At 39.7% G+C, this 14300-nt stretch overlaps 1 protein-coding gene across 2 annotated transcripts in view; it reads right to left on the bottom strand.

Annotated features, from left to right (window-relative positions):
* The window catches only part of LOC125457862 (mucin-2-like), an 80141-nt gene that overhangs the window by 31441 nt on the left and 34400 nt on the right, over positions 1–14300 (bottom strand). The window contains exons 4-15 of one of the 2 annotated variants that reach the window (XM_059651131.1): positions 12865–13014; positions 11890–12039; positions 10895–11044; positions 9262–9411; positions 8308–8457; positions 7332–7481; positions 6352–6501; positions 4719–4868; positions 3741–3866; positions 2775–2924; positions 1590–1739; positions 625–774 (exon numbers count right to left, since the gene is read on the bottom strand). In XM_059651131.1, coding sequence (XP_059507114.1) covers positions 625–774; positions 1590–1739; positions 2775–2924; positions 3741–3866; positions 4719–4868; positions 6352–6501; positions 7332–7481; positions 8308–8457; positions 9262–9411; positions 10895–11044; positions 11890–12039; positions 12865–13014 — 1776 coding nt within the window. The remainder of the gene's footprint in view (positions 1–624; positions 775–1589; positions 1740–2774; positions 2925–3740; positions 3867–4718; positions 4869–6351; positions 6502–7331; positions 7482–8307; positions 8458–9261; positions 9412–10894; positions 11045–11889; positions 12040–12864; positions 13015–14300) is intronic. The other variant, XM_059651132.1, reaches the window with a different exon arrangement.

Raw genomic sequence — 14300 nt, 5'->3', positions numbered from 1 at the left:
GTTCCTTTGGTCTTTTGCCTCCGAGGTGTGAACCACCATTTCAACTGACTGGGTGTTTGTATCTGCCTCACTTCATGTGCTGCCTTATTGTTCGCTAACATTGAAATTTAGGCGAGCTTCTCAGAAATTATATTCCTGTCCTCCAGAGCAAATGCATTTATCGCATCAAACTGCTAGTCTGTTCATTGGGATTGAGCGTAACTTTGGTAAAACATGTTGCCTGAACAGCGATGTCCGCTTTGAATAAAAAATTCACAAAACAAAGCTTGCCAGACGTAGTATTACTTAAATCGAATATATTCAAAGCATCAATGTTCGCAACAGTTGATTTGACCATACGTTTGTATGAACTGGGTCTGACAATAATTTTAAAGCATCATTCAAGAAAATGTCATGAATATTGATAAAATTGCTTTGAAGAAATGAAATGATCAGTCCTGCTTTTCAAAGTGTGAATCGGAGTCAACAAGTCATTTAAAATAACTCAACTTATAATGTTTTTTAAAAATGGAATTATTTCCGAAAAGATTGGAATAGAATAGCTGCAAGATAGAAAAGTCCAATCAGTGTTAGTTCCTGTTTTTGCAGATCTGAAAACAGCTTTTCTGATGGAAATATACTCACTTGTTGTTGGCTGAGTGGAAGTCTCCGTACTTGTTAGACCTGATGGAGTTGTTGTTTCAGTTGGCGATCGGGGGATAGACAATGTAGTTGTCGAATGCACAGCTGTTGAAGTTGGTTCCTTGGGAGTCGGTGTAGAAAGAGTTGAATTCACTGTGAAGTAGAACCTAAATTAATCTGGACATTCAACTTGAACTCAATCAACACTGCAACGTGCAGTGCCATCCGATTAAATGTTGTCCAAAATATATCATGTATAACAATCTTTTGTGACGGCTGATTGCACATACAAATGGATTCAGACAGTTAGTCCGTGAACGATTTTACTGAAGAGTGTAAATGGTGTCAAACTCGCGTGTTATTTGGTCCTGCTCCAATGAGGTTCTACCACCGCTTCAAATCACTGCGTATTTCTTTCTATCGAACTTGTTATGCTGCACTAATGTTCAATAATTCACAAATTTAGCCCAACTTTGCAGAATTTAGTGTCATGTATTTCAGCTGAAACGCTCGTATTAAGTCATGAAGTTACTCTGTTCATTGGAATTGAGCATAAATTTGGTCTCGCATGTTTCATCACCACCAATGTCGACACTGAATCACAAAATAACATTACCAACTGCGACCGAACATGGATTGATGACGTTGAATTTATCCAAGGAATTAAAGTTTGGTGCAGTTGATGAACCTATGCTATTGCGTGACCTGAATATGGGAAGACTTTAGACAAATGCTTCAGCAATACCTCGTGAGGTAATAACATCTCGTATATGAAATGAGAGTGCTCAGTGTTGTTTTCCAGTTGTTATTCTGAATCAACAAGTTTCGCTAGAAAGACAACATTTTTAGATTTGGAAATATTTTGCAATGCATTAGAATACAATACCCCCAGACGTGACAATTCGAATACTTAGTATTTCATGTTGTTATTGAAGTGAAAAGTGTTGTGCAGTTTGGTGAGGACTCACTTGTTGATGTCTGAGTGGAAGTCTCCGTACTTGTTGTTTCTGATGTGGATGTTACTGCAGCTGTGGATGTAGTGATTGGTATTGTAGTGGTTGATTGTACCAGTGTTGAAGATGATTCCGTCGAAGCTGTTGTCGAAACAGTTGAAGCAACTATGAAATCGAAATCAGATTATTCCTGACATTCATCATGAAATGCATTTTAACTGGCCCATGCCGAGTCATCACTTAAAATTCTGAATGCAAAATATCATGTGTTACACTATGTCAGTGAAAGAGTGAGTGCATTCGTAGTGGTGACAAACAAGCAGATAGTATGTCCAAGATTTCACTAAATTGAAAATATTGTGTCAATGCTGCTGTTCCTTTGGTCTTTTGCCTCCGAGGTGTGAACCACCATTTGAACTCAATGGGTGTTTGTAGCTGCCTCATTTCATGTCCTGCCTTATTGTTCGCTAACGTTTAAATTTATCCCAGCTTCTCAGAAATTACAATCCTGTGTTTCAGACCAAATGCATTTATCGCATCAAACTGCTACTCTGTTCATTGGGATTGAGCGTAACTTTGGGCAATCATTTTGCGTAGCCAGTGATGACCACTTTGAATAAAAAATTCACAAAACAAAGTTTGCCAGAAGTAGGATTGATTTAATCGTATCAGAGATAATGGGAACTGCAGATGCTGGAGATTCCAAGATAATAAAATGTGAGGCTGGACGAACACAGCAGGCCAAGCAGCATCCCAGGAGCACAAAAGCCGACGGGTCTAGGCCCGAAACGTCGGCTTTTGTGCTCCTGGGATGCTGCTTGGCCTGCTGTGTTCATCCAGCCTCACATTTTATTATCTTGATTTAATCGTATCTACTCAAGGCAATAATGTTCCCAACAGTTGATTTGAACATACTTTTGTAGGAACTGAGTCTGACAATAATTTCAAAGCATCATTCAAGAAAATGTCATGAATATTGATAAAATTGCTTTGACGAAATGAAATGATCAGTCCTGCTTTTCAATGTGTGAATCGGAGTCAACAAGTCATTTATAATAACTCAACTGAGAATGTTTTTTAAAAATGGAATTATTTCCGAAAAGATTGGATTAGAATAGGTGCAAGATAGAAAAGTCCAATCGGTGTTAGTTCCTGTTTTTGCAGATCTGAAAACAGCTTTTCTGATGGAAATATACTCACTTATTGTTGGCTGAGTGGAAGTCTCCGTAGTTGTAGGACCTGATAGAGTTGTTGTTTCAGTTGTCGATGTACGGATAGACATTGTAGTTGTCGAATGCACAGCTGTTGAAGTTGATTCCATGGGAGCCGTTGCAGAAAGAGTTGAATTCGCTGCAAAATAGAGTCAAAATTCATCTGGATATTCAACTTGAACTCAATCAGCTCTGCAAAGTGCAGTGCCATCCGATTAAATGTTGACCAAAATGTATCATGTGCAGCAATCTTTCCGTGAAAGCGGATTGCACATACAAATGTATTCAGACGGTTAGTCCTTGAACGATTTTACTGAAGAGTGTAAATGGTGTCAAACTCGCGTGTTATTTGGTCCTGATCCAATGAGGTTCTACTACCACTTCAATTCACCGTGTATTTTTTTCTATCGAACTTGTATTGCTGCAGTAATGTACAATAATTCATCAGTGTAGCCCAACTTTGCAGAATCTGCCATCCTGTATTTTAGCTGAAACGCACGTATTATGTCATGAAGTTACTCTGTTCATTGGAACTGAGCATAAATTTGGTCTCGCATATCTCATCACCACCAATGTCGACACTGAATCACAAAATATCATTACCAACTGCGACCGAACATGGATTGATGACGTTGAATTTATCCAAGGAATTAAAGTTTGGTGCAGTTGATGAACCTATGCTATTGCACGGCCTGAATATGAGAAGACTTCAGACAAATGCTTCAGCAATACCTGGTGAGTTAATAGCATCTCGTTTATGAAATGAGAGTGCTCAGTGTTGTTTTCCAGTTGTTATTATGAATCAACAAGTTTCGCTAGAAAGACAACATTTTTAGATTTGGAAATATATTGCAATGCATTAGAATACAATACCCCCAGACGTGACAGTTCGAATACTTAGTATTTCATGTTGTTATGGAACTGAAAAGTGTTGTGCAGTTTGGTGAGGACTCACTTGTTGATGTCTGAGTGGAAGTCTCCGTACTTGTTGTTTCTGATGTGGATGTTACTGCAGCTGTGGATGTAGTGATTGGTATTGTAGTGGTTGATTGTACCTGTGTTGAAGATGATTCCGTAGAAGCTGTTGTAGAAACAGTTGAAGCAACTATGAAATCCAAATCAAGATTAATCCTGACATTCATCATGAAATGCATTTAAACTGGCCCATGCCGAGTCATCACTTAAAATTCTGAACGCAAAACATCATGTTCTACATGATGTCAGTGAAAGAGTGAGTGCATTCGTAGTAGTGACAAACAGGCAGATAGTATGTCCAAGATTTCACGAAATAGAAAATATTGTGTCAATGCTGCAGTCCTTTGGTCTTTTGCCTCCGAGGTGTGAACCACCATTTCAACTGACTGGGTGTTTGTATCTGCCTCACTTCATGTGCTGCCTTATTGTTCGCTATCATTGAAATTTAGCCCAGCTTCTCAGAAATTATATTCCTGTCCTCCAGAGCAAATGCACTTATCGCATCAAACTGCTACTCTGTTCATTGGGATAGAGCGTAACTTTGGGCAATCATTTCATGTAGACAGTGATGTCCACTTTGAATAAAAAATTGACAAAACAAAACTTGCCAGAAGTAGGATCGATGAATTCGAATCTATTCAAGGCATTAATGTTCGCACCGGTTGATTTGACCATGCTTTTGTAGGAACTGGGTCTGACAATAATTTCAAAGCATCATTCAAGAAATTGTCATGAATATTCATAAAATTGCTTTGAAGAAATGAAATGATCAGCTCTGCTTTTCAATGTGTGAATCGGAGTCAACGAGTCATTTAAAATAACTAAAATGATAATCTTTTTTATAAATGGAATTATTTCCGAAAAGATTGAAATAGAAGAGGTGCAAGATAGAAAAGTCCAATCGGTGTTCCTGTTTTTGCAGATCTGAAAACAGCTTTTCTGATGGAAATATACTCACTTGTTGTTGGCTGAGTGGAAGTCTCCGTAATTGTAGGGCCTGATGGAGTTGTTGTTTCAGTTGGCGATCGAGGGATAGACAATGTAGTTGTCGAATGCACAGGTGTTGAAGTTGATTCCGTGGGAGTCATTGTGGAAAGAGTTGAATTCGCTGTAAAATAGAATCTAAATTAATCTGGACATTCATCTTGAACTCAATCAACTCTGCAACGTGCAGTGCGATCCGATTAAATGCTGACCAAAATATATCATGTGTAACAATCTTTCCATGAAAGAGGAGTGCACGCATACAGCTGCATTCAGACAGTTAGTCCGTAAACGATTTTACTGAACATTGTAAATGGTGTCAAACTCGCGTGTTATATGGTCCTGCTCCAGTGAGGTTCTACCACTGTTTCAATTCACGGCGTAATTCTTTGTATTGAACTTGTTATGCTGCACTATTGTTCAATAGTTCATAAATTTAGCCCACCTTTGCAGAATTTACTGTCCTGAATTTCAGCTGAAACACACTTATTCGATGAGATTGCAGACAGTGTGGAAACAGGCCCTTTGGCCCAACAAGTCAACACTGCCTCTTGAAGCTTCCCACCCAGACCCATCCCCCTATAACCCACACACACCTGAACACTATGGGCAATTTAGCATGGCCAATCCACCTACCCGGCACATTGTTTGGACTGTGGGAGGAAACCGGAGCACCTGGATGAAACCCGCGCAGACACAGGGAGAATGTGCAAAATCCACACAGACAGTTAACTGAGGCTGGAATCGAACCCAGGTCCCTGGTGCTGTGAGGCTGCAGTGCTAACCACTGAGCCACCGTGTCGCCCCCTTATTATGTCATGAAGTTCCTCTGTTCATTGGAATTGAGCATAAATTTGGTCTCGCATATCTCATCACCACCAATGTCGACACTGTATCACACATGTACAAAAGCAGCTGCGACCGAGCATGGATTGATGACGTTGAATTTATCCAAGGAATTAAAGTTTGGAGCAGTTGATGAACCTATGCTATTGCACAACCTGAATATGAGAAGACTTCAGACAAAGTCGATAGCCAGCGACTTTTTCCCAGTACAGGACTGACAGCCACGAGGGGTCATAGTTTTAAAGCGTTAGGAGGAAGGTATAGAGGAGAGGTCAGAGGGAGGTTCTTCACCCAGAGAGTTGTGAGCGCATGGAATGTTTTACCAGTGGTAGTCGTGGAAGCGGAGTCATTAGTGACATTAAAGCAACCGCTGGACATGCACATGGAAAACAGTGAATTGAGGGGAAAGTAGGTTAGGTTAATTTATTTTTGGGTTTGGAATATTCCATGGCACATCATCGTGGTCCAACGGGCCTGTACCGTGCTGTACTTTTCAATGTTCTATGTTCTAAATGCTTCAGCAATACCTGGTGAGTTAATAACATCTCGTTTATGAAATGTAAGTGCCCAGTGTTGGTCTCCATTTGTTATTCTGAATCAACAAGTCGTGTTAAGCTTTGTTAGAAAGACAACATTTTTAGATTTGGAAATATATTGCAATGCATTAGAATACAATACCCCCCAGACGTGACAATTCAAATACTTAGTATTTCATGTTGTTATAGAAGTGAAAAGTGTTGTGCAGTTTGGTGTGGACTCACTTGTTGATGTCTGAGTGGAAATCTCCGTACTTGTTGTTTCTGATGTGGATGTTACTGCAGCTGTGGATGTAGTGATTGGTATTGTAGTGGTTGATTGTACCTGTGTTGAAGATGATTCCGTAGAAGTTGTTGTCGAAACAGTTGAAGCAGCTATGAAATCGAAATTAAGATTAATCCTGACATTCAACATGAAATGCATTTTAACTGGCCCATGCTGAATCGTCACTTAAAATTCTGAACGCAAATAATCATGTGTTACACTATGTCAGTGAAAGAGTGAGTGCATTCGTATTGGTGACAAACAAGCAGATAGTATGTCCAAGATTTCACTAAATTGAAAATATTGTGTCAATGCTGCTGTTCCTTTGGTCTTTTGCCTCCGAGGTGTGAACCACCATTTGAACTCAATGGGTGTTTGTAGCTGCCTCACTTCATGCCCTGCCTTATTGTTCGCTAACGTTTAAATTTATCCCATCTCAGAAATTACATTCCTGTGTTTAGGAGCAAATGCATTTATCGCATCAAACTGCTACCCTGTTCATTTGGACTGAGCGTAACTTTGGGCAATCATTTTGCGTAGCCAGTGATGACCACTTTGAATAAAAAATTCACAAAACAAAGTTTGCCAGAAGTAGGATTGATGAAATCGTATCTATTCAAGGCAATAATGTTCCCAACGGTTGATTTGCCCAAACTTTTGTAGGAACTGGGTCTGACAATAATTTGAAAGCATCATTCAAGAAAATGTCATGAATATTGATAAAATTGCTTTGAAGAAATGAAATGATCAGTCCTGCTTTTCAAAGTGTGAATCGGAGTCAACAAGTCATTTATAATAACTCAACTGATCATGTTTTTTAAAAATGGAATTATTCCCGAAAAGATTGGAATAGAATAAGTGCAAGACAGAAAAGTCCAATCGGTGTTAGTTCCTGTTTTTGCAGATCTGAAAACAGCTTTTGTGATGGAAATATACTCACTTGTTGTTGGCTGAGTGGAAGTCTCCGTAGTTGTAGGACCTGATGGAGTTGTTGTTTCAGTTGTCGATGTAGGAATAGATATTGTAGTTGTCGAAAGCACAGCTGTTGAAGTTGATTCCACGGGAGCCATTGCAGAAAGAGTTGAATTCGCTGCAAAATAGAGTCAAAATTCATCTGGATATTCAACTTGAACTCAATCAGCTCTGCAAAGTGCAGTGCCATCTGATTAAATGTTGACCAAAATATATCATGTATAACAATCTTTCCGTGAAAGAGCAGTGCACATACAAATGCTTTCAGACAGTTCGTCCGTGAATGATTTTACTGAAGAGTGTAAATGGTGTCAAACTCGCGTGTTATTTGGTCCTGCATCAATGAGGTTCTACCACTGCTTCAATTCACTGTGTATTTCTTTCTCTCGAACTTGTTATGCTGCACTAATGTTCAATAATTCATAAACGTAGCCCAACTTTGCAGAATCTGCGATCCTGTATTTCAGCTGAAACGCTCTTAATATGTCATGAAGTTACTCTGTTCAATGGAATTGAGCATAAATTTGGTCTCGCATATCTCATCATCACCGATGTCGACACTGAATCACAAAATAACATTACCAACTGTGACCCGACATGGATTGATGACATTGAATTTATCCAAGGAATTAAAGTTTGGAGCAGTTGACGAACCTATGCTATTGCGCGACCTGAATATGAGAAGACTTCAGACAAATGCTTCAGCAATACCTCGTGAGGTAATAACATCTCGTTTATGAAATGAGAGTGCTCAGTGTTGTTTTCCAGTTGTTATTCTGAATCAACAAGTCGTGTTAAGCTTCATTAGAAAGACAACATTTTTAGATTTGGAAATATATTGCAATGCATTCCAATACAATACCCCAACACGTGACAATTCGAATACTTAGTATTTCATGTTGTTATAGAAGTGGAAAGTGTTGTGCAGTTCGGTGAGGACTCACTTGTTGATGTCTGAGTGGAAGTCTCTGTACTTGTTGTTTCTGATGTGGATGTTACTGCAGCTGTGGATGTAGTGATTGGTATTGTAGTGGTTGATTGTACCGGTGTTGAAGATGATTCCGTAGAAGGTGTTGTAGAAACAGTTGAAGCAACTATGAAATCGAAATCAAGATTAATCCTGACATTCATCATGAAATGTATTTTAACTGGCCCATTCCCTATCATCACTTAAAATTTTGAACACAAAATATCATGTTCTACATGATGTCAGTGAAAGAGTGAGTGCATTCGTAGTAGTGACAAACAGGCAGATAGTATGTCCAAGATTTCACTGAATAGAAATTATTGTCTCAATGCTGCAGTTCCTTTGGTCTTTTGCCTCCAAGGTGTGAACCACCATTTCAACTGACTGGGTGTTTGTATCTGCCTCACTTCATGTGCTGCCTTATTGTTCGCTAACATTGAAATTTAGGCGAGCTTCTCAGAAATTATATTCCTGTCCTCCAGAGCAAATGCATTTATCGCATCAAACTGCTACTCTGTTCATTGGGATTGAGCGTAACTTTGGGCAATCATTTCGTGCAGACAGTGATGTCCACTTTGAATAAAAAATTGACAAAACAAAACTTGCCAGAAGTAGGAATAATGAAATCGAATCTATTCAAGACATTAATGTTCGCACCGGTTGATTTGACCATGCTTTGGTAGGAACTGGGTCTGACAATAATTTCAAAGCAACATTCAAGAAATTGTCATGAATATTGATAAAATTGCTTTGAAGAAACGTGTGCATCGGAGTCAACGAGTCATTTAAAATAACTAAAATGATAATCTTTTTTATGAATGGAATTATTTCCGAAAAGATTGGAATAGAATAGGTGCAAGAAAGAAAAGTCCAATCGGTGTTCCTGTTTTTGCAGATCTGAAAACAGCTTTTCTGATGGAAATATACTCACTTGTTGTTGGCTGAGTGGAAGTCTCCGTAATTGTAGAGCCTGATGGAGTTGTTGTTTCAGTTGGCGATCGAGGGATAGTAAATGTAGTTGTCGAATGCACAGGTGTTGAAGTTGAATCCGTGGGAGTCATGGTGGAAAGAGTTGAATTCGCTGTAAAATAGAATCTAAATTAATCTGGACATTCATCTTGAACTCAATCAACTCTGCAACGTGCAGTGCGATCCGATTAAATGCTGACCAAAATATATCATGTGTAACAATCTTTCCATGAAAGAGGAGTGCTCGCATACAGCTGCATTCAGACAGCTAGTCCGTGAACGATTTTACTGAACATTGTAAATGGTGTCAAACTCGCGTGTTATTTGGTCCTGCTCCAATGAGGTTCTACCACTGCTTCAATTCACTGTGTATTTCTTTCTATTGAACTTGTTATGCTGCACTATTGTTCAATAATTCATAAATTTGGCCCACCTTTGCAGAATTTACTGTCCGGCATTTCAGCTGAAACACACATTATCGATTAGATTGCCTACAGTGTGGAAACAGGCCCTTTGGCCCAACAAGTCAACACTGCCTCTTGAAGCTTCCCACCCAGACCCATCCCCCTATAACCCACACACACCTGAACACTATGGGCAATTTAGCATGGCCAATCCACCTACCCGGCACATTGTTTGGACTGTGGGAGGAAACCGGAGCACCTGGATGAAACCCGCGCAGACACAGGGAGAATGTGCAAAATCCACACAGACAGTTAACTGAGGCTGGAATCGAACCCAGGTCCCTGGTGCTGTGAGGCTGCAGTGCTAACCACTGAGCCACCGTGTCGCCCCCTTATTATGTCATGAAGTTTCTCTGTTCATTGGAATTGAGCATAAATTTGGTCTCGCATATCTCATCACCACCAATGTCGACACTGTATCACACATGTACAAAAGCAGCTGCGACCGAGCATGGATCGATGACGTTGAATTTATCCAAGGAATTAAAGTTTGGAGCAGTTGATGAACCGATGCTATTGCACAACCTGAATATGAGAAGACTTCAGACAAAGTCGATAGCCAGCGACTTTTTCCCAGTACAGGACTGACAGCCACGAGGGGTCATAGTTTTAAAGCGTTAGGAGGAAGGTATAGAGGAGAGGTCAGAGGGAGGTTCTTCACCCAGAGAGTTGTGAGCGCATGGAATGTTTTACCAGTGGTAGTCGTGGAAGCGGAGTCATTAGTGACATTTAAGCAACTGCTGGACATGCACATGGAAAACAGTGAATTGAGGGGAAGGTAGGTTAGGTTAATTTATTTTTGGGTTTGGAATATTCCATGGCACAACATCGTGGTCCAACGGGCCTGTACTGTGCTGTACTTTTCAATGTTCTATGTTCTAAATGCTTCAGCAATACCTGGTGAGTTAATAACATCTCGTTTATGAAATGAGAGTGCTCAGTGTTGGTTTCCAGTTGTTATTCTGAATCAACAAGTCGTGTTAAGCTTTGTTAGAAAGACAACATTTTTAGATTTGGAAATATATTGCAATGCATTAGAATACAATAGCCCCCAGACTTGACAATTTGAATACTTAGTATTTCATGTTGTTATTGAAGTGAAAAGTGTTGTGCAGTTTGGTGAGGACTCACTTGTTGATGTCTGAGTGGAAGTCTCCGTACTTGTTGTTTCTGATGTGGATGTTACTGCAGCTGTGGATGTAGTGATTGGTATTGTAGTGGTTGATTGTACCGGTGTTGAAGATGATTCCGTAGAAGCTGTTGTCGAAACAGTTGAAGCAGCTATGAAATCGAAATCAAGATTAATCCTGACATTCAACATGAAATGCATTTTAACTGTGCATTTTAACTGGCCCATGCCGAGTCATCACTTAAAATTCTGAACGCAAATAATCATGTGTTACACTATGTCAGTGAAAGAGTGAGTGCATTCGTAGTAGTGACAAACAAGCAGATAGTATGTCCAAGATTTCACTAAATAGAAAATATTGTGTCAATGCTGCAGTTCCTTTGGTCTTTTGCCTCCTAGGTGTGAACCACCATTTCAACTGACTGGGTGTTTGTATCTGCCTCACTTCATGTGCTGCCTTATTGTTCGCTAACATTGAAATTTAGCCCAGCTTCTCAGAAATTATATTCCTGTCCTCCAGAGCAAATGCATTTATCGCATCAAACCGCTACTCTATTCTTTGGGATTGACCATGACTTTGGGCAATCATTTTGTGTAGACAGTGATGTCCACTTTGAATAAAAAATTGACAAAACAAAACTTGCCAGAAGTAGGATTACTGAAATCGAATCTATTCCAGGCATTAATGTTCGCAACGGTTGATTTGACCATACTTTTGTATGAACTATGTCTGACAATAATTTCAAAGCGTCATTCAAGAAAATGTCATGAATATTAATAAAATTGCTTTGAAGAAATAAAATGATCAGTTCTGCTTTTCAATGTGTGAATCGGAGTCAGCAAGTCATTTAAAATAACAAAAGTGATAATGTTTTTTAGAAATGGAATTATTTCCGAAAAGATTGGAATAGAATCGGTGCAAGACAGAAAAGTTCAGTCGGTGTTAGTTCTGTTTTTGCAGATCTGAAAACAGCTTTTCTGATGGAAATATACTCACTTGTTGTTGGCTGAGTGGAAGTCTCCGTACTTGTTGGACCTGATGGAGTTGTTGTTTCAGTTGGCGATCGAGGGATAGACAATGTAGTTGTCGAATGCACAGGTTTTGAAGTTGATTCCGTGGGATCCATTGTAGAAAGAGTTGAATTTGCTGAGAAAGAGAATCTAAATTAATCTCGACATTCAACTTGAACTTAATCAACTCTGCAACGTGCAGTGCCATCCGATTAAAGATGACCAAAATATATCATGTATAACAATCTTTCCGTGAAAGCGGATTGCACATACAAATGTATTCAGACAGTTAGTCCGTGAACGATTTAACTGAACAGTGTAAATGGTGTCAAACTGGCATGTTATTTGGTCCTGCTCCAATGAGGTTCTACCACTGCTTCAATTCACTGCGTATTTCTTTCTATCGAACTTGTTATGTTGCACTAATGTTCAATAATTCATAAATTAAGCCCACCTTTGCAGAATTTAGTGTCCTGTATTTCAGGTGAAACGCTCGTATTAAGTCATGAAGTTACTCTGTTCATTGGAATTGAGCGTAAATTTGGTCTCGCATATCTCATCATCACCGATGTCGACACTGAATCACAAAATAACATTACCAACTGCAACCGAACATGGATTGATGACATTGAATTTATCCAAGGAATTAAAGTTTGGTGCAGTTGATAAACCTATGCTATTGCGCGACCTGAATATGAGAAGACTTCAGACAAATGCTTCAGCAATACCTCATGAGTTAATAACATCTCGTTTCTGAAATGAGAGTGCTCAGTGTTGTTTTCCAGTTGTTATTCTGAATCAACATGTCGTGTTAAGCTTCATTGGAAAGACAACATTTTTAGATTTGGAAATATATTGCAATGCATTAGAATACAATACCCCCAGACATGACAATTCGAATACTTAGTATTTCATGTTGTTATAGAAGTGAAAAGTGTTGTGCAGTTTGGTGTGGACTCACTTGTTGTTGTCTGGGTGGATGTCTCCGTTCTTGTTGTTTCTGATGTGGTTGTCGCTGCAGCTGTGGATGTAGTGATTGGTATTGTAGTGGTTGATTGTACCGGTGTTGAAGATGATTCCATGGAAGCTGTTGTCGAAACAGTTGAAGCAGCTATGAAATTGAAATCAAGATTAATCCTGACATTCATCATGAAATAAAACATAGAACATAACACATTACAGTGCAGTACAGGCCCTTCAGCCCTTGATGTTGCACCGAGCTCGGAAACCAATCTGTAGTCGGTCTAAACTTCACTATTCTATTATCATCCATCTGTTTATCCAATGACCATTTAAATGTCCTTAAAGTTGGCGAGTCTTCTACTGTTGCAGGCAGGGCTTTCCACACCCTTCTTCCTCTCTGAATAAAGAACCTACCTCTGACATCTGTCCTCTATCTATCACCCTCAATTCAAAGCTGTGTCTCCTCGTGCCAGCCATCTCCACCTGAGGAAAAAGGCTTTTACTGTCCACCCTATCTAATCCTCTAATCATCCTGTATGTCTCTATTAAGTCATCTCTTAATCTTCTTCTCTCTAACGAAAACAGCCTCAAGTCCTTTCCTCAAGCCTTTCTTCATAAGACGTTCCCTCCATACCATGCATCATCCTCGTAAATCTCCTCCGCACCCTTTCCAAAGCTTCCACATCCTTCTGATAACGCAGTGACCAGAGCTGTACGCTACACTCCAAGTGCTGCCACATCAGAGTTTTCTACAGCTGCAACATGACCTCATAGCTCCGAAACTCAATCCCTCTATCAATAAAACCAAACACACCATGCGCCTTCTTCACAACCCTATCAATTTGGGCGGCAACCTTCAGGGATCTATGCACATGGACACAGAGATCTCTCTGCTCATCCACACTACCAAGAATCTTACCATTAGCCCAGTACTCTGTATTCCTGTTACTTCTTCCAAAGTGAATCACCTCACACTGTTCTGCGTTAAATTCCATTTGCCACTTCTCAGCCCAGCTGCAGCTTATCTATGTCTCTCTGTAACCTAAAACATCCTTCCGCACTATCCACAACTCCACCAACTTTAGCATCATCTGCAAATTTACTAACCCATCCATCTACGTCTTCATCCATGTCATTTATAAAAATGACAAACAACAGTGGCCCCAGAACAGATCCTTGTGGTACTCCACTAGTAACTGAACTCCAGGATGAACATTTCCCATCAACCACCACCCTCTGTCTTCTTACTGCTAGCCGATTTCTGATCAAAACCCCTAAATCATCCTCAATCCCATGCCTCCGTATTTTATGCAATAGCCTACTGTGGGGAACCTTATCAAATGCTTTACTGAAATCTCTATATGTCGTGTCATCAGTGAAATTTCTGAGCAAAATTTATTCTGCATTACAATCGTTCCGAAAAACAGTTATAGC

This window comes from Stegostoma tigrinum, chromosome 14 (assembly GCF_030684315.1).
Source record: "Stegostoma tigrinum isolate sSteTig4 chromosome 14, sSteTig4.hap1, whole genome shotgun sequence".
Lineage (NCBI taxonomy): Eukaryota > Metazoa > Chordata > Chondrichthyes > Orectolobiformes > Stegostomatidae > Stegostoma > Stegostoma tigrinum.
This window is presented reverse-complemented; position numbering and strand designations above follow the sequence as displayed.